General features: G+C 45.6%; 1 protein-coding gene across 3 annotated transcripts in view; it reads right to left on the bottom strand.

The window, feature by feature from the left end:
* The window catches only part of ARHGAP20 (Rho GTPase activating protein 20), a 61,912-nt gene extending 46,881 nt beyond the window's left edge, over positions 1-15,031 (bottom strand). For 2 of the 3 annotated variants that reach the window (XM_075742241.1, XM_075742242.1), the window contains exons 1-2: positions 14,823-15,031; positions 4,642-4,727 (exon numbers count right to left, since the gene is read on the bottom strand). In XM_075742241.1, coding sequence (XP_075598356.1) covers positions 4,642-4,727; positions 14,823-14,921 — 185 coding nt within the window. In that variant the 5' untranslated portion in view covers positions 14,922-15,031. Of the gene's footprint in view, positions 1-4,641; positions 4,728-14,822 lie in introns of those variants that run through there. The other variant, XM_075742243.1, reaches the window with a different exon arrangement.
* Between the last annotated feature and the right edge of the window lie 6,082 nt (positions 15,032-21,113).

Genomic DNA, 21,113 nt, shown 5'->3' with positions numbered 1-21,113 from the left:
CTTCTGACTAAAACCCTGAAAACACAATGTCCAAGACTTTGGGAACACTCTGTATTTGACTAGCGCCAAGTGGAATGCATTACTAGATTACACATATGATCTTCGTTATCTGGGATATTTAGCATTTGGCACGGGAGCCCTGGAAGATAACGTGCCAGAATCACTTACTGTGCATTGGGAGAAAGAAGAGCAGCTTCTCCGCGAATGGCACCGCACTGATTCCACATACAGAAGGGGAATAAACACCTTGGAAATTTCTGAAATCCTCAGTTTTTACCTTTAACTTCTTTGACCATAAAATCCAAATAATAAAATCAGGTGGGGGTGACTTTTTAGGTACTTCCTTTTCAGGTTCTTAGAAGATTTGTTCATAAAACCTTTTAAAAATGATGCTTAATTTTTTAAAAAACAACCTCTGCTTCTAGTTTACACCAAAATAACATCATAAGCATGCTTCACGCTGTAATAAAGAGTAGTTGCATTACTGATATTTTAACACCTTTAGTGTGTAAAGAGACATATCTATAAATGGTCTGAAAAGTCAGAAATTCTGAAATTATATGAAAAAGTTTCAGCATGTAAAAATATCACCTGGTGAGGCATGCATTAGAAAAGGAGAAGCTGCCAGCAACTGCAACGCAGAATTTGGCTGTCCCTGTAAAGTAGCCGAGATGCAAGCAGAAGTCCACCAACGCAGAGCAGAAACCTGGTAGTTTGGGCTTTGCCACATGCGAAAATTGTTTTGTGGGACAGCAGAACAAAGGCTGAAAATTTGACTTGAAACAAGTCTTTATTACTCTATGTCGGTTATTTTGAGACGACAAGACCTGATGCATAAATCCACGTCTCAGACATTTCTGTTTCAAACTCACAATTTGTGTTGCACTGAAGTATATCATTAAGTAAGCGGTGCAGTTTTCATTAAAGGACACCAAGTAAGAGGAAAATTACAACTGTGGAACAGGTCCAGGGCTGTTATAACAATATAACTAACCTGAATCCTTTGCTGATTTCATACACGTCAATGGAGTTAACAATCAAACTTATTTTTCCTGCATCTGAGTATCAGCCAAGAAAAACATCAAAAGCTTACTTTTCCAATGTATTTTTCAAATAACTTTGCTCAAAGTGCTTCCAAAAAGGACACCTGATGATGTGAAACAGTCCTTACATGCCTGTTCATCACTATTTTGTGAGGAAAGAGAAACTGTACAGAAAAAAGGAAGAGAAGCAAAACCAGGAGGCAAAGAATAGTCTGCATATTTTCATCTCCTGGAACTAAGGGCCCAAATTCCTCTATAGTACCTGTACTATCTACTGCGTTCCTCTGCTGCCTGCAGTGACAGTCGAGCGAGGCACAGATTACAGTGTGGTTGCACATCTGTACAACACCATGCTTTCCAGCCATCCTAGAATTCTTCTGTAGGCCAAGTATCTCGTGACTCTTTTGATATGACTGACATGGCAAGGCAAGATTCGTAAGGAATCTATAGGTAATGAAATAGCGAAATTATATAGGTGGGGAAAAAGAAGACAAGTTTTTAAGCACGCAAGACTTTCAGATTTGCTTCTCTTTCAGGACTGAAGAAGAGGACAACGGTACAAACAAGCGTCTGCCTTTTCCAGCTAGATCATCTCGCCTCACTTACATCCTCGTGCCATCGCAGCTACAACAACACTACCATTAAAAAACCTTAATCCTCTAAATGCTAAATAGCCGTCTCCAAATATCACAATGGTTTCTTTGAATAAATACCATCAATAAACTTTTAAATGCCCCCAAAGTAAGTCTGTCCAAAATGGGTGCCACCACATTTTATGAAAGTGCCCTGTATATAAACCAAGGACACCTGACATATAAAGTGGTATAAAAATACAAACTGACTTGTGGTTCTAAGTATTTCCTGCCCTTTTAAACTTTGCACTTGTTCATTAATTTCAACAAATATTGAGGTGAGCCAGCTGCTGAGGTGAGAGGATTCATATAAATCCCTCACAGATGTTTGCTAACTTCAGATAGGAGCTTTATTATCTACAAATCATTAATCAACCATTAAGAAGTAAGTGTTATGGAGTCCCAGTATTAAGGTACACTGCCAGAGGAGAATAATGGATTTTGCAGGCTGGCTCTGTCTACAAGAAGGGGAACTAAGAACTGAGACAGGTCTGAGATGAAACATTTGGAGGAGATTAGAAAACATGAGAAGTCGTTTTGTTGCTCTTCAGCTCGCCTTAAGAGAAAACACTTCACAAGAGTTAAGCATTTACACAACAAACCAAGTGGAAAGTTCAAACTCATCCATCAGTTTGGTGATGAAGAGGAATGTGTTTTGCACAGCCGAACAAGGAAGTCAGGCACAGGTGAGAATTACTACTCCTGTGAACAATAATAAACACCATCCAAAGTGTTACCCTCTAACTGATAGACTTTGAAGCTACAAAATCACCTGGTCTGGCTCCAGGGAACTCAGACTTCACCCAATACATCTCTCTAAGGCCACAGACTTCAGTTCAAAACAACAGGAGCAGCTAAATTGTTGCACACCGCAGGCAGAGGACAGACATGACTGAGGCAGCATCCATCAGCTGAGAAAGCGGCAGGGTCCATCGGGTAGGCATAGCGTTGCCCTTACGGCAGAACAAGGCAACGTTTTCCCCTCTGCAGTCCTCTCTATCACAAAGTTTCTGCTAACTAGCCTTACCAAAAAATCCTTCCACACACTAAATCTGGAAATAATTCTGATCTGGGCTATACAAGCAAGACATACTTACACTTAAGAAAGCATAAAATTCTTAGGTGAAAATGTACATACTGAGTGTGTATCCCGCTCAGTGGCTCTCCATCTATGCCCGATTTCTGATCCTTATGGAGCAGGCAATAAACAAACAAACAAAAAAGTGGAACTGAAGAAAAATGTTCATGTCTGCACCCCAGCAGGCGAATGACAGAAGAGTGAAATATAAACATCGAATATAGTTCAATCTCTTAATATCGAGGAGCAAGTCTTAACACAGCTTGAAGGGAAGACATTATGGAGACATAGGTGTATAACTGCAGGAAACCCTAGAGTCCAAGGGCTGAGAGATCCCATTTCTTGTCCCCTGTACTCTCCAGTTATTGCTACTCCCCACAGCAATAGTCCATCTCTAATTGCACAACCTCAGTTACAAATGTGTCATCTATGCCCAAAAGGTGGTATCGCAAGTATGAACACCACTACAATTACAATGAAGAAATAATAGTAAATGAAGAATAAATATGGCAGTACAGACAATCTAAACAATTTCAGCATTCTCACGAAGGTATTAGAAAATACCCATTCATCTTATTTTAAAGACCTGGAAACAATGTCAGAGAGAGGCTACAGAAGAAATTTTACAGACAGAACCAGAACACATGTTGCTGGCTCTCAGTCCTAGGCTCAGGCCACTAGACTACACAAAAAGGTGCAAACGCCTGTAGGAATTCATTTCTAAGTTTCCTCTTTTATGTCATAGCCAGCAAAAAGACCTGCAAGTAGTTTCAACTCATTTTCCTTTCCTATTTTGCAACTCTGATGTTTTCACAGAATACTTTCACAGGTTTCTAAATACTGTGGAATTCTGCATGATGACAAATATGAAACCAGGTATTAGTTAGATCAAACACAAAAAACTTTCCAAAGCTCACATACTGATTACTTAACACACCACAGAGTAGGAAAAAATATTCCTTACAAAGCCGTTCTTTAATTTCCCTCAATAATGTTTCTTCGTAAAGAGCTCTACACAGCTGGAAGCATTAACAGCCTACCAGATGGTTCACTTCTCGATAAACACTTATGTTTTGCAAGTTTAAAGTCTAATGAACTGTAGTGCAGGAAGACAAAAGTTATGTATGCAGAGCGGTTCAAATGGCAGGTCAGGGCTGGGGGTGGACAGGGGACTAGCTCCATAGAAACACCCATTTCTATGGTAGCTTTATGTTGGGGTGGGGAGGGAGGAGGAACGACTGATCCTGGCAGAAGATGAAGACAAAAAGTGCCGAACGCTTCACACCCACACGCACACACATACTCAGACCCACAAGTCCTGATGCTGGGCAGGAAATGGCTGTGACCACCAGATCCTGGCCCACAGCTTTGTCTTAAACCCGCAGGTGCTTCCAGAGTCCTGGAGAAACCGTAGCACGCAGCAGTCCACGACAGAAACTTAGCTTAAATTAAATTGTACAATCCCACAATAAGCGCTCCTGAGTTATGCCTGGCACTGCATAAGTGTAGAAGGCAAAAAGTAGGAAACATTCATCTTCTGCCCATGCCATCTCCGCAGCAGGCAATCGTAGCCAGCCACAAATTAATTAGAGCTGAGCAGCCCAAATGTTGCATGCCCAGTTGGAAACTGTGGAGCAGCTCTGTTTGCCCAATTGGGCATAAACAGCTTAGTGTGGCAGCACGGGGGAAATCCCCTCTAGGAGATCAGCCAGAGTCTGAGCTGGGTCTATCACATCTTTCAGCAGGCTTTATAGTTGTGCAGCTACCGAGCAGCCTGAATTGTGTTTGACAACCTGGTGTGGACAATAACTCAAAAAACATTTCAAGTTTTGGGCTGAGAAACTGCCAAACAGCACAGCCAGCAAAACTCCAAAACTCACTGACTCACCTTGAGACCGATCTAGATCTGTTAAGTGCTTTGACAAAGATCAAAGATGGTGCAGACTGGCGTCTTTGGGCCAAACTCTTCATTTTCTGATTGGAAAGAGAAACAAAATGAAATCATAGGTGAGATTCGGAACAATAACTGCATGCATACAGACTTGTCGCAGCCAGATTCCAATTTCAGACCATGGGAAAAAGGCTGAGTTACTGCCATCAGCCACCGTGGAAGAGGATAATGGTTGTAAAATACCACATATTGAGAAAAACGAGAGCACGACCAGAAAGCCAGTGATAGGGAAAAGTTGATAATTTGTGTCTATACACAGATTGTATAGACATGCAATAAACACCTAGAGCTTGTCCTCAACCGCTTTTTGTCCCTTAATAATCTATTGTACTTTAAATTTATCAAATATCTAGATGATGGTTCAAACTTCAAATGCTTCATACATTTCTCTGTCAGGTCTGACATTTACCATAAATTAAGGTTCGGATTCTACCCACCTAACCTTACGTGCCGCATCGGGCTACATTTTTTTTTCCAAATCTTTAGAGATGAGGGCATTTTCCTTCCCTACTAATGTAGCTGCAGCTTTATGTGTTGTCTCTCAGCAGACAATAATGACATTTTTTTCATTCCTGATTATGTATGGGTTAAAATAGGAAAGTGAGAGGCAGGGAGTTCTTAGCACAGAACTCGGAAGGGAATGGGAAAAAGGAGACACTCAAAGACGGAGAACACAGCAGGAAAAATAAAGACAAAGCATAGGGAAGAGATGACAATGTCAGTAGCTATCAAGGGAGCATGGATTCCCATTCAGTGGAATACTTCAATAAAAGTACTAAGCGAATAAACACTGTTTTCCCCAGAGGTAGAAATTTTCAAAAGCACCCACATTTTCAAAACCACCCATTTCCCTGAACACAAATGTATTCACCGCTGTATCCTCTCCCTCCTGCAGCCAGAAGCAGGACTAAGGAGTCCTAGCCCTAACTTTGGAACTGCTCTCTAGAACCGGTTGTGCAGCCTGCTGCCAGGGTCCGTGACCTCTCCTCTCACTGACCCTCCACCAGAAGGGTGGTTGTTACCTTATTTAGCTCAAATATTTTTTCAGAATAAACTGGTGAACAAAAGGACCTGGGTTGAGCTCCTCCCGAGACCCCGAGAGGACAGCAGCCAATGCTAGAGCGGTCCCTTACACCAGCCCGGTAACCGCTGAGAGCACACCAACAGGTGAACCTTTGACAGTCATGAAGTCTCTGTTCTCAGCTGATCGCAAAGCAAGGCTTTCTTCCTTTGTACTAAAAATAACCACTGACTACCAGGAATGGATATGTTAGCGAACAACTGATTCTTCTGCCAGCGTAAGTGCTGGATGTGGCGCACGTTTTGTTTGGGCAGGTGCACAGCATGCTCCCCTCGGAGGAACGAAAATCTACAGTACTACATGCTTTACTTGCTTTTGACAAGCACATTTCTTTGACTCATTGCAGTGCATTTGTCATTGTGTCATTTTTTTTTTGGTTCCCCCTTTGTTTATGTAGAACATGCTTGTTTGTTTTGCCAGATACTCAGTTACAGCTATTGTGCAATTGTTATAAATTCAACTGTGTAATTTCAATTCACCTTTAAAAATTATCCCCTCCTCCCTCTTTCTTTCATCAAAAATCAACCTTCTCAAGACTGATAAATTAAGCCTGGGAACGTTTAGCTGTCTTCTATCGGATCAGAAAATAACTGGATAATAGATTACTAACAACTTAGATGCCCATTTTTGCTAGTTTTGAGCAAAAAAGAAAGAAAACGCTTTGCTAGATTTTTCTAGTGAATGAAATCAGTTTGTCTTACTGCTAGCAAATCTAAGAAGCTGTTAGCATCTGAAAAAGTAGCGTATCTACAAATATGAAGGCAAAAAGAGATCAGTGTAACAATGCAGTCCAACATCCTACAGAAGACAAGCCACAGATTCCCCCCCAACCAGCATTTTTTGTAGGAGTTTATATAAAGCACCACCTCTCAACTGGAAATTTACTGCAACTCTGATTATTGGGCAGGTGGCTTTCAGGGGGTGGTTAAAACTAGAGCATCTCCGCTCCCGCAAATGCAGTGGAGGTTTGGTTATATTTTCAAAGAGATCTTAAATCCTTTGGCTTCTCAGGTCTGAAAAGGAAGCCACTGAAAAAATGCAGCATATTAAAATCTCTCTCAATTACGGCAATTTCTTCTCATGCTTGGTTTAGCATGAATAGTGCCTGTAGCAGTGAGATTCCAGTTTTGCCTTAAATATCTGAGGACCAAGGTAAACATTAGGACTACAGCAAGCTTAATAAGAGCTCAAATGACTGGCAGAGAGTCACAGAATAATTCAGCTTGGAGGGGGGTCCCAGGAGGTCTCTGGACCTGCTCAGAGCAGGACCCGTTCGAGCAGGCTGCTCCGGGGCCACCCCCGCTCCAGGTCTGTGTAATCTCTGAGGATGAGATTCCACAGCCTCTCCAGACAGCCTCTTAATACAGACCTAAGCTATTAAGCAAAGCTTACAAAAAAGAGCCTTAAAACATAAAAAGATCACTGATGAGATTTGGAAAAGGAAATTTTTCACAGCAAAAGTGAAATGAGTCAGTCAGCTGTATGCAAATAAAAACATTACACAGAGACATTGACTACAAACAGAAAGGGGTTTTTTGTTTTTATTTTGCTATGTACAGAGTTTGGGAAGAGAAAATAACTGACCATCATGATAACTGGAATTGATTTACTTTGAGAAAGAAGAGAACAAATTACTTTTTGGCTAAGCTGGACCGAGATGCCTGCTCTCCTCCGTTTCACCGCGTTTACACGTGCAAAGATGTCACCCTGGCAATGTGGAGAAGAGGAGATACATCCTGGACAGCTGTAGTGAGAGCAGATGTTTGGGAGCAAAAGGAGATGCAATGACCAATTATCTAAGCGTGGGACAGAGAGAAGCGTTTCTCAACATGTGCCCCGCATCATAACCTCCCATTTTTCATGTAAATATTAGAAAGGTCAACACAGAGAGAAATCCTCATACTTGCTGGCTGAGTCACACCCCTGTGAAACGTATCATAAAATCAGTATCCATAATGAATGTTTACAGTGTGCCAGATGCAAAGATGATAATCTTGTGTCAGTCAGGACCAAGTGGAGTTATTTTTTGCCTTCCTCACGTTCAAAAGCCTGAGTTCCCAACCCCCCTCCCCTCCGATTCAGGTTTAACTTCATACTTTCTGCATTTCTGGTGGTGGTTGTCTTGAATGCTTTTTTAACAGAAACAAAAAGTTTTGCTTTTTCTGTTGTTGGACTGGTGGTAAGCTTTAGTATTTGGCTAGGTTCTCATCTGGTATAAATAGACGTAGGGCTATAGATATCAAAAGAATGAATTTACACCAGATAATGATCAGACCTACACTCTGAAACACTATTTTGTAAACTGTGATGGTAGGTGGTTTATGAGCGGATCAGCCCACCGTATGAGGACAGTAACCTTGCAAACCATCGCTGAAAATACATTGTCTCTCCTCAGGAATCAGAACCCCTATAGATTACAAGATTACCGTAAAACTTTCACAAGTATCTCACAAGTCATTGGCTGGAGGAAAAGTCTATTCCTGACTGCCAGTATTCAACTAATTTTGCCTCACAGTTCAAGTGGATACTAATATTATATGGAATTTATGCAAATTAATAGATTGCCGAGTTACAATATTAATCCCCATTCTGTGAAAAAGGTAACATACAGCAGCATCTGCATGATGTCCTCAAAAAAGTGGGAACTGAAGACAAAGCACTCTCTTGTACTTCGTGTGTATCACCTAACTATATCAAGTTTAGAAAGAGAATGGCAGAGCACAAATTAAAGAATGCGTGAAAAAATTCGTGGTACTTACTATTTCTTTTGTGGTCGCAAATAACTTAAGTAACAGATAGACAGTGTTTATAATATTTTACAAGTATCTAGAGAAGTGAAAATCTGTGCAATAAGCAGATACCCCACTGCAGCTACTGCAAAGTAGTATCCTGCCCATGCTGCCAGGTTACGGTGCCTGACCGATACGATGGTCGGAGACGTGCCAGAGGATTCCTCTCACCCAACCTCAGGCTTGCACACCTGAGCTATTCTCTCTGTGCTCCTTTTATAGTCAAAAAGAGAAAAGGACACATTTAGCGCACAGTTCATCTTGTCCTAGAAATGCTGTTTTCCTCCACTGACTGTAAAAGAAAACTAAGGTGACCAAGAAAATTGAGTTAATCAGCTCAGTCCTCTCCTTGCTATCCGATAGCAAAGGGAACAGGATAGGGAACAGACAAATTTGTGACTTCAGTAACATTGGGAACAACTGTCTTCTCAGAGAGTGGTCTCAGCTTAGGATGAGAAAATGGTATTACCTGAGGTCTATTTAAGAGATTCATATATGAAGTAGGGGGAAAATGTATTCAGTTCCTGACTGACAGGTGAACGCAGCAGAAATGCCTCCTCAGCAATGTGCAGACACCCTTGTAAAAGCCTCCCCAGAGATGAAAGGATTTCAGGCTCCTGATCTACAGGCTGGCTCCAGAAGTGGGTCAAGGCTGGGACATCTGCCTGGGTCATTTAACTGGGTGACAGGGACAACACTCAGATGTGCCAGTACCTTGAGCTGCAGATTGCACTCGAGTGGCTAAGCTCTCCCTCTCGCTGCTTTGTTTTTCTCATAAAAGGAAGTCAGATTTTAATAAAGCCTGTTTTTTAAAAGTATCTAAGTTAATAACCATGAGGGATTTCACTCATGCAAACTCTGTTCTTCTTGTCTGAGCAACAAAACCTATCTGTGGCACACATTTCTGGTTTAGCCAGACATGAACCAAAGCACAGAACACAAACCTTTACCAAAACCTGTAAGGCAAAGTTCAACTAACTGCCCAACAATCAAAAAATCAAAACAATCCTCAGCACCGAGCAGTTAATTTTCCATGACCACTGGGCATCACTCTTTCCCCTGTATCAACTGCGCTACTTAGGAGAGGCAATAAATCATTTTTTCCTAGATGTTATAACCCAGTACTTGTTAGACTTATGGTGTATGGTTGTCTAAAAATACCAGAAACAACAAGAATCTCTTATACTTTGGTAAAGCAAGAAATGGCCCTATACTGACCTATAACATTCCTGAACCCGTATAAACAGGGTGAGAAGATGACTGTGTTTGAACTGCTGGCTCAGGCAGCAGAGATGTCTAGGTCCCACGGAGAGCCCATTTACCATAAAGGCAGAGCAGGTGACAAAACTATGTGCTTTTGTTTATGCTGGCAGAATACTTTTACTTACAAGGACTTTCCTAAAAAGAAAGCCATTTTTGGATGGATAACCGAGGAGGAAACAATTGCAGGGGCACAAGAGGAAAGAGCTATCATCACGGTGGAAGCAAAAGCACATCATTACGGAACAGCAGCTGCTAGGGAGCACAGCAAAGATGGAGACTAAAGGCCATCTCAGAGTAGAAAGAACAACAGATGAAAGAAACTAGCAGCAAAAGATGTTCTATCAACTACCTCGCAAAGTATGAATCTTTGGAAGCACTGATACGTCTGTGTTCAAAAGATCTCACCCATCTATCAAAAGCTGGAGGTGTGGAAAATTACTAAAAATGTGGAGGAAGAGGAGTGTCGAATATTCAGCCTATGGGTCCTACTGTCCGCTGCACCGCAACCCACAGTGCTCAGAGCAGCGACCATGGTTGTGGTGGTTTTGATGAAGCCCAAAGTTTCCTTTCAAGCCTGACACAAAGCAGGAAGGTTAACTCACGGACACGATTCTGTCCCGGTTTCTGTACAGCAAGGCTTTCTCAGGAGCAGTTTACAGATGACAGAGGGAGGAGATTCCCCCCCCACTCCGCATGGATACTTCAAGCAGCATTAAGTAAACAGGCAATAATTTGACATATGCAGTTCTTGGGTATTAGATCCCACATGACCTGCCAAGTCCCTCTCTTTCCTACTGCCACCATGAGGGACAAAAAAAAACCCAACACCAAGACTAGGAAACTCAAGAACTAGAACACAGTGGTTTATGTATATTTTTAAATTTCTCTCACAGACAAACAGAGGAAAGATTGCTAATGCTAGTTCGTAATTAAAGCAGCATCAGGAGGCACATCACAACTCTAAGTTATCGTAAACCAGCACAGCCTGTCAAGGTGATTTCAAGAACCAACTATGTGGATGACTTCATTAAAATAAGGGCCTTTTCAGTCCTCATCAGAGATAAAATTGCTACAGGATATGTCTGCAGGATGACAGGAATTGTCCAACTAAACAGTGCGAGAAGTGCTCCTGGAGAGCTGAGATTCCCAGCGCTGCCAGATGTGATTTTGGAAGCAACCCACCAGAACTGCAGCCAGGATCATAGCAAACAGGACAGAGACCTGCAGGAAGAAGAAATCTGTGCTTAAGGAGCTTTATGTTTAAAAACATATATATAAGGGCATGAGATCAAGGTATCCTCAGCTATAATGGCAAATACATACTTGATTCACCTTTGCAGAGTAAGACAAGTAAAGAGAGGAAGATTATGTATGACTACTTTACTCTTCCAGTATTTGCTTGAATTTTATCCATTTAGTACACTGTTGGGAAACACTAAAATTCTCCTTTCCCTGCCAGTAAACTGTTGCTGTATTTGTGATCAGAATCACAAACACACACACACATCTTTATGGTGATGGGATACCATGTTTCAAGTCTCAAACCATAAATACTATTTTGCTTAGTGTGCAAAACAGTTAATCTTTTGCACAGATTGTATGAGTAAATATTAAAAATTGCTGAGCCTCCAAAACATTATAAGTAGTCACTTGAAATCTTCAAGGAGGCAGCAAAAAATCCTACGAGTGGCTCTTTGTGTTACCAAATATTGTCTCGTGTAAAATATTCAGGGTTGGTTGGAATCTAACCCCTCCAAGAAGAGAAAAGTGAAACACCAGGAACTTAGACATATGGTTAAATGACCGCAGCTGCTACTGCTGACACAGTTACACTAGCATAAAAGATGTCTCTGCTGCATAGTTTGTTTTGATAAATTTGTAGAAATAAGCTCTATCAGTATAATCACTCTTACTCATGTTACTTCAATCCACTTCAGAGTTGCATCAGTTTACTGGTATTGGTTACTAAACTAAACAGTCAGTACAAAACTCCTCTGTAGGTCAGCCACACATAGTCCAGTGACTCCAGTAAGTCCAGCAAAGGAGGGAATCTGGTCCAGAATTTTCCAAAAGCATTAACTAAAACACTGCACTTCAATGTCACCTTTTAGCAGGGTGTCTGGAATGCCTTGTAAGCATTTAAGAGAGAGAACCTCCCAGTGCCTGTGAGGTAGGTTAGCAGTTCAAACCACTTCGCATGTCAAGAAAATGAAGGCAAACATTTCCAGGAAAATAGTTTAAATGGTCACACAAAATACATGGAAAAAAGTCCTAGACAATTTCTGTCTCTTGATCCTATGATGTGATCAAGCATGTGATCCTTCAGCCAAGCGGAAGATGAAGTAGGATTCAGACAACCACAGAACAATGTTGCAAATCTCAGCTAAATAAACTTCATTCGAGAATGGTATAGTCACGATAATAAAAAGTTCAGTGGTCACTTAGCATCCCATATTTTGGGGCATTTGTGCCAGAAAGTAAAATAGTTGATGTTAAATAAATATTTGCAGCAAAATTGTTCAACTTGACATGCTCTGTCACCAGTATCGAAACTGATTGCTTGCCAACGCTTTCTTCCATTTAACCAATACAAGCAATGTTATCTCCCCGGTAGTAAGAAAGACTTTCTTTATTATAAAAAAAATGATGCTTTGGCATTGAGTGGAAGACAAAACAGAGGTATAAATAGAGTCCATAGGACCCAAGTAGTAAAAAAAAAACATTTGAAGTGTCACTGAGATTCAGCTTCAGGCAAAATCAGGACTAGCCCAGTGCTGCACTTGCATAAAAGTAGGAATCTTCTTCCCCAGACAGGCACAAAGAGATGGGGTGCTAGTAGTCTCAAGGGAGCACCACGACCGTGGACAAGCAGCTGAGCGGTTGGCTGGATGTTGGTGGCTGTCTGTCTTGGCTGTGTGCGGTGTGCGAAGCTGCCATATGCTGCACGGCCCAGCCAGGGTCTCAAGCTGCTTCTCTGCAGGAGGATTTCCATCTGTACCCCCGCTGCATGTGCCTCCACGCTGAGGAATTCCAAAAGGGCTGCCAAGATCCGTAAAAAGTAATATCCCCGCTCCCTTGTCAGCGCTGGCAAAAACAAGGTCTGCTTTCCTTCGACTGTTGGCTTTTGGGAGCAGGAATAGGAAACACGAGTGCTACCATTAATATTTGTCCTCGGAATGCTGAGCCATGAAGTAGAACTTCTAAGAAAAAAATGTTCATCTTCACAGTACTTGAGCATCCCTTCTCGTTTCAGGCAGGTGCCTGGCATCAGGGCTCTGCCAGGTTGGAAGGTATGTGGTACTCTGTCTTCATCAAAAATGAAAGAAATGATAGAAGAAAAAGCAAAGCTGCACATTTAGCCATCTCCAATTAGATTGCAGTACTTGGAGAGGCTATCCGTTCCAAGACTTTGTCCGGCTAGGCAGCAGAAGGTACTCCACCACTTTGTGTAGGTGTATCACACTCCCTCTTCAGAAACCGATCAGGTATTAACTGCAGCAGTGTGTGCTAGAAATCTTGGCCGAACACTCTCCAGGTAACCATTTCACCACTGGCAGCAGCTGCCATGAGAAGAGGTCCCCAGGGCTACAGTCAGGCTGGAGCATTACGTGCCTTGGTGGGGGACAGCACACACGGACACATCCCATGGAAATGAAGAGCATTGCTCCCCAGCCTGAAGAGACGCTTTGGCAGGAGGAGAGGGACCAGGACTCCTCTCCGCACCACTGTGCCATGGCCAGCAAAGCCCCAAGCACCGCTCAGCGGCAGGACTGGACACAAGGTCAGCCTCTACTATCGTGTCACCAGGTGGACAGATTTAGTAAAAGATGCTGCAACCTGGCTAGTCATTCTACTCCTGCCAGCCTATTTGGCAGTCAGTAGTATTGTGCACCTCTAAAGACAAGGCAGTGCATCCAGTGAAATGTCATTGTGAGGCAAAATTGGTAAGGCAGGAAGGTACCAGCTCTACTTTGGGTAGAAAAACACTACGGCACTTGCTAAACCAAGGAGAAAAAAGGAGTTCCTGTTTTACACAGTGGGAAGAATGTGGTTATTACAGCTCGCTCGTTACAGCAAAGTAGAAGGCAGAAACAAGTACTTGTCTGTACGCAGAAGTGAGCATTTTGCACTTGATAATGTCAGGTGCTGAAAAGCAATTCGAAACATCAAACAGATTTTACAACCAGTTTTGAAGATGGAATGACGCTCTTCTGCTATCAATTGTGATATACTCAGAGAGCGCCAGGCACTTCTTGGGGAAGCTGCTCCTATATTTCTCTTGTACAAAGCACGTGTGAGAGCAGCCAGCAGACCCCCCTCAGCTCTAGCAAACCCTTCCCTCAGACACGCACGCAGCAGATCCCTCTTAGCTCCCCTGGATAATCATTCCACAAACGTTCCCGCAGCTCTCTCCGATATCACCCAGAAAAACCTCCGGATATCCACGGAGCAAAGCCTCCCCTTAGGTCTCCCCAGCACATCCATGCAGCACCCCCCCCGCCCAGCTCACCGGGAAATCCATGCAGCAAAGCCCGCTGGCTCCACCGAACAGCACCCCGCACACCCTTCCCTAGCTCCCAGGACACCTCTGCAGCAGCGCTCCTCGCCTACCCCCGACATCCAGGCTGCAGCCTCCCTTTGCTCCCGGGACATCCGCGCAGGAACCCCCCTTAGGTCCCCGGGGTTATCCACCCGGCAGAGCCCCCCGAGCTCCACCGGCACCGCCGCACCCCCAGCTCCCCGGGGCACCCGTGCGGCCAGCCCTTCCCGCGGACATCCCCAGCTCCCCCGACGGTTCCCCCCCGGTCCCGGTCCCGACGGCGGTGTGCCGCCCAGCCCTCTGCCCTGGCGGCGGCGGCGCAGGACCCGGGGCGATGCGGCCGTGGATTGCCCGGTGGGGACGCGCTGACCCGCGGGGGGCCTCCGGGACCGGGGCGAGGGCCGGGAGGGGGCTTTCCCGCGGGGTCTCCGGGGGGCGGCCTCACCTTCTTGCTGTCGGCGGCGGCGAAGCCCCTGCTCTCGCCGCTCACCGAGGACGAGCGGCCCGGCCCGAGGTGCTCCTGTTGCGGGGACATCACGTCCATGCAGCCCCGCGCCGCCGCCCTCCCGCCGCGGGGACACCCGCGCCGCAGCCGCCGCCGCCCGCACCATGGACAGGGCGCGCCGCGCCGCGCCACGCCCCCCGCGGCCACGCCCCCGCCCGCGGGACACGCCCCTCCGGGACACGCCCCCTCATAGACCACGCCCCCAACAGGTTCGCACCCCGCTCTGTGGGGCTCAGAGGGGCGGGGGGAGGAAGGTGACGCGCATGCGCAGCCGCCGGGAGTCGGGGGGGTGGGGGAGTGCGGTCGTGCCGAGGAGGGGGCGCGCGCCCTCGCCTTGCGCCTGCGCGAGCTGCAGGGGCGGGGGGCAGCGGGGGGCAGCGGGGGGCGCGACCCGCGGGGGGGCGGGGGGGTGTTGGGGGGTCGCAGCACTGGGGAGCGGTTGCGTGGCCCCAGGACTGCGGGGGATGTTGGGGGGTCGCAGCACTGGGGAGCGGTTGCGTGGCCCCAGGACTGCGGGGGATGTTGGGGGGGTCGCAGCACTGGGGAGCGGTTGCGTGGCCCCAGGACTGCGGGGGGTGTTGGGGGGTCGCAGCACTGGGGAGCGGTTGCGTGGCCCCAGGACTGCGGGGGGTGTTGGGGGGTCGCAGCACTGGGGCGCGGTTGCGTGGCCCCAGGACTGCGGGGGGTGTTGCACTGCCCCAGAATTATCCCCCCCACACCACGTCCCTGCAGAAGGCAGGTCAGAGCAAGACATGGTCCCCTCCAGAGCCCTCCTGAGCGATGGTTCCCATCTGAGGAGCAAGCAGCAGGTTGGGTGTGGGTGTGGGTGCAGTTGCAGGTGTGGGGGTCCCTGGCGTGAGAGGTGGCCATGGCGGCGCAGGCTCCGAGTCCGCTGGGGCAGCCCAGGGGAGGCTGAGGGGATGCCGTTGTGCTCCAGACGGTCAGGAACAATAAGGAGGAGGAACCACTAGTTAAGCTAATGGATGGCGTTGGCTCCGGAACAAATGGGTATAAATAGGCTATAAATAAATCTCTCCTGGAAGAAAGCGTACTGATCGTACTGATGGTAAGAAGAGGAGGTTGTGGAGGAGCCCTGCCAGCCGGGAGCAAAAGGCATAGCTCCGACAGCGGTTTGGTACAGCTGCTGTGTTTGTACATTATCGTATACCCTCATTAAATACGGTGTCTTCAACAGCAAGGGGCTACTGATCGCCCAGGAGGTTCTTTCTAATCCTGTCTTTCTACACTTTGCGAGGGATATTTTTATCTCCAGCCTTTCCAGCTGTCACAGGCTCTACATGCATTTTCTCCCGTGTCGATCACAAAAAAAGCAGAAAAAGAGAGATTCTGCCATCTCAGGTGCAGCTTTTTCAATCTACCACTTTTCTTCTACCAGAAGAAGAGTTTCTCCATCCCTGTGATGAACTGGATTGGGAATTGATCCAGCTTTTATAAGGTTACTTTTCATCTGGAGAACCCAGGCTGGTTCTCCTCCTGGATGCAGGAGTGTCTGTGCTGTTTCCATGACTTGGTGGCAGCTGCTCTGGCCATGTGTGACTGAAATAGCAGTAAACGATGATATTTGGTTCCACGCTAAGTGGGCACCTGGATAGGTTATTTAGGCCCAGCATGTCTGTGATAGTGCATCAGTGACCTCTTGGTTGAGATTGATGTGGGCACTTGCCCTCTCCTTGCACTCTCATTTCTGCAAGTCAGTGCAATTGGGGAAGTGTAAGTAAGGGAATGATGAAATATTAAAGCCTGGCATGCAGTACGAGTGCTTCTGCCTCCTCATGCAGAAGCACTGGGTTTTCCTGGATGCAATTGTTAACTTTTCCTCTTTTCCTCTTAACTTTTCACCTATGACCATTAGGCCACAAGGAGATAGCTCTTGGATAACACCGTGCCTGTGTGTCCGATCGCAGAAAGCCCACCAGGCTCCCCCTGATACCTTCAGAAAGAGAAATGGATGGTTAGGGCAGAGGTTTGTATGCACTATGTATGTTAATGTGTCATGAGTTGCACCATTTCCTCTTCATTGAATTTGTACGGTCTTTCAGCTGAAGTGTAAAAACCTTGAAATGGTGCATTCTTGGTATCTGCGCTAATTTACTGACAGATGGCCATGCATCACTGAAGCAAACCAGCGTATAAAAAACCTTCTGAATTTTTAAAGCATGACTCTCCAAAACCATGATGTCAGCTGATTTTTTGCACCCGGGGGCCTTGGCGCAAGCCACGTGTCATGCGTGCAGACCTTTGGTGCTCTCGCAGGTTCTCCCACCCCTCTGCTCCCGTCCCCTTGGCCGTGTCCCTGTTTCCCCTCCTTCCACCACGGTGCCGGTCCTGCGGGGGGTTAACGGCAAGTGGGGAAAAATCAGAGTCGTAGGCTTCGCCTGGCACGCCACCCACGCCTATAAAATCAGGAGGCAAGTCTCCGATTACTACAGCACAGCACCCAACCCGGTGGGATGCCATCCCCAGGCAGGTCTCCGAGCTTCTGTGAGAGGGCTAAGAAAAGATTTATCAGGGTAGAAAGGAAACGGTACAAAATGTCTATTCAAAGCCCGGAGTATATTTAGCAATTTGGCAGCCTCCTCCCCAGAAACATTTGCAAGTGACGATATTCTTGGTGACATTTTGGAAACGGGGCTGTAAGTATATGTTTATTTTGCAAAGGAAATGTTACATAAGCTTTCCAAAATGCTCACACATGCTTAGAGGTGTTCTTTTATCTACTACCATGAAGACATTTCCTACAATCTTAATTGAATACTGACTTTTTCACCTACTCACTGAGATAAATAGATTAAAATCTTGCCATTTGGTGAGCAGGATCGGAGAAGAAGGTTTCTTCTCTGCACACACAAATACATTTGTGTGCGTACGTGAACATATAGCCGTCAAGTTTTCGTTAGCTGCAGTACTTCCCTGGTGCTAACTTTCCCGTACCTTTCATGAGCGTAGAAAAAGCGGATGGGAAGTTTGGGAAGTTTAGTGCTGGAGACCTGGGCTGGCAGGAGTGACTCGGAGGGAGCAGGGCTTCACAAGCCTCGCTTCCCCTCGCTGCGCCACGAACGACGGAGGCACGGCGGGAGCACGCAGGGTACAACAGCGATGGGCAGGCAGCCTGCAGCACCCTGCCTGTAAAAAGACCTCTGGGGTGGAGCTGGCAGCAAGCGAGTCCCACGCATTACGGTGATTAATCTCAAAGGGAAAAAGTAAATAAACAAACTCGCTAAGAACTGCCAAAAACGGGAAACAGGAAAAATAGGTTTTCCCAAAGGACTGTTCAGAGCTTAACCGACATTTTCTTTCTGGCAGATCAGGACTTTGTTTATTGATTTTAGTTTGGATTTTGAGAGACCCTTGAAAATTGGTGTCGTGACGGAGGCTGGGGACAGGATGCGACCGCAGCCTGTGCCGCATCCCCAGTGCTGCCTCTGCCCGACCGTTACCCTTCTCTATGTGGAGATTCCCCATGGGAAAAACACTGGATGCAGAAACTCCTGTGTGGGCTGGGGCAGAGCCGGCCACAGGGATGGGGTGCGGCTGCCCAGACTACCCCGATTCCTGTCACTCCGCAGCGCTTGCTCCGACATCGGCCAGGGGCTCTTCACTTCCTCTGACACCACCAACGCTATCCAAGTTTTGACGTCAGCCTGGGTATTTCTGACCTGTGTTGGGCTGAAAAATGAAAAACTGAGGTATGTAACTGCACCAAACCATCCCTAAACTGCACCAGCTATCATCACCACCAGCTAAAATCCTGCTTGAGCCCTGCCCTAAAAAATGACGTAGAAGGCTCAGAAAATAACATGCATGCTCATAGGAAGGTTTTCTTTCTGTTGCCTTGGCCACAGTGTTGTGTGAAGAAAAATACTGGGGAGACAGAGGGGGGATTGGGACAGAGAAATATATGGAGGTAGTAAGAAAATCACGTTTGCGCACAAGACAGAGGAGAATTATTCATGGGCAAACCCATCCAGTTGGAAATATGGCCTCTGTAAATCTGCCACATTAGGGAAACCCACAGTGAACTGTTAGCAAATGCTAGATACACAGGCTGCAGCTACCTCCAGGTTTTATGAGCTTTCCAAACACGTTAGCACTAGCAGGCATTCTCTTCCAAGAAAATAATGATATCCAAGGAACTATGCAAGGCTAGAAATGAGTGAGCTGTACTTAACTTGCACTGAATGAATGTGATTCTACCAAATCTGCCTCAAAAGGGCACATTTGCCTGAACACTAATTTTATGAACCTCACAAGTGCCTCATGCAATTGCAGCCATGTAGTAGATCCGAACTGGAAACTCCAGAGGCAGTTGTATTTCAATGAGATCTGATGGAACGACTTTCTGGTTTCATATCCCAATACCTAGAATCTCGTGCTGCTCATGCATTGTGAGCAGCTAAAAATAGGGCTATATCCTGGACAGATTGGAGCTACGCAGATGGAGAAAAGCCGAGCTAAAAGGAAAGGTTGGAGAAGGAGAACAGGATGGATGGAATGGATGCTGGAACTCAGCACAGGAGCTCTAGCAGCAGGTATTTACCCTACAGTGTGAATCCTGCATTGCTCATCTTCACAGCGTTGCTGCTGCTCCTCGTTAAAAAGGTTGTGATAAGCTGAGAACGTTCTCCGTGCTCTGTGGTCCCAGAGGGTCTGGGCAGAAGAAAGCCCAGGTGCCAAGCCCTGACATTCTGTTTTGATTGCAGCTTGCTAATAAAATTGTTAAATGCTGTGTGAGTAGTTGCTAAGTGGAATTCAGGAACGTCCTGGGATTCAGCAGTTATTAATGCTTTGTGCAGATAGGTTCACATTAACAGGAAATACACCATTCTGTCCCTTCCCAAGTTTACAGGGCCTTTTTTACCAGATCCTCTGCCTCAGAGACTCCGTAAGCGCTGAGAAACACCTCACTTGGGTAGTTCTGCCAAAGCTTGTCAAATAAGCAAAGTTCTACCTGCTCTCTCCATCCATACAACATGGTATCACTGCTATGGCCAGCTAGAGCTGTCCTCCCATGGCCACACCTGCTGCCCAAATATGAGGAAAGACTGTCATGACCCAGCCGTACAGAGGAACCTACAATGATCCTACCAATTCTTAATATCTCTTTCAGCCTTATTACATATGCCGTGTGAAATTCAGTCCAGCGCATCAAAGGGAAGTTTGCCTTTGAAGGGCTGCATGCTTCCTGCATGCAAACATTGCTCTGATTTAATTAAGCTTGATTTTATAATCAGTGTAGTTAAACCAGTACGATGCTTGTGAGCAAATACAGCTGGCTTAAGCACCTTGATGTGCACATGCCGCCCGTAAGCAAGTGACATTTGGATTTTCCTACCATTCATGTTTTCCCTGTTTTTCCTACATCTTACTTCTGATTTTTATGCATTATTTCCTTTGTTCATATTAGTACATCCATTGTTTATTTTTGGTTTCTCTGCGCTGAAGATTTTCTTATGGTCATTGTCTGGACTTCAACCTTTCAATTGCCAATTGCGAGGCAAAGTTAAGTCAGTAACTGGATGTTCATCCATGAGAGACCTTGCACAGGAGCTAAGTGTTAGACATGAAAGGATAGCATTTCATTTAAGATAAGGCCTAATCTCTTCCCTTTGTGAGCAACATTTCTGAACTAAATCTGAGCACTTGCTCCTGGAGCTGTTTAACTTTGCTCTCAGCTAGGTGGGTAGTGGTGGAAACACAAAGAACGGAATCTCTATTGTAATCCTGAGTACAAAATGCAGGTGCCGTTAAGAGAAGGGAGGTTGACTTTAGGAGACACCTCCTAAGTGTTCAGGTATGTGCAGGACACATATCTCTTCAGTATAAGCTTGAACTTTCTTGGATCTCACTGTACCTATCGCACTACTCGAATCCTGGAAAACCCACAGTCTGCAGCACTCACAGTGATGCTCAGCACCGGGGTTGGTTTCTATTTATCAACATATTCTTGAGAAAAGACATCCTATCACCTAAAATTTGATGAGGGGGTGTTTTCAGATGCTTGTCCCAAACTTACGAGTGAAAAGCATGGTTATCAGCATACAGATCATAAATAATATGTACTATTTTTTGTGTCATAGCCAGGTGTTGCTGACGGACTCCCTGGAGCTCCACAAAGCATTGGCCACGTAGACAGCTGAATTCCCATTTCAGTGGGTTGAGGCACAGAGTGATAAATTAGGTAACACGAGTCAGGTTGGCATATATGTGCAC

The sequence above is a fragment of the Balearica regulorum genome, chromosome 1, assembly GCF_011004875.1.
Source record: "Balearica regulorum gibbericeps isolate bBalReg1 chromosome 1, bBalReg1.pri, whole genome shotgun sequence".
Lineage (NCBI taxonomy): Eukaryota > Metazoa > Chordata > Aves > Gruiformes > Gruidae > Balearica > Balearica regulorum.
This window is presented reverse-complemented; position numbering and strand designations above follow the sequence as displayed.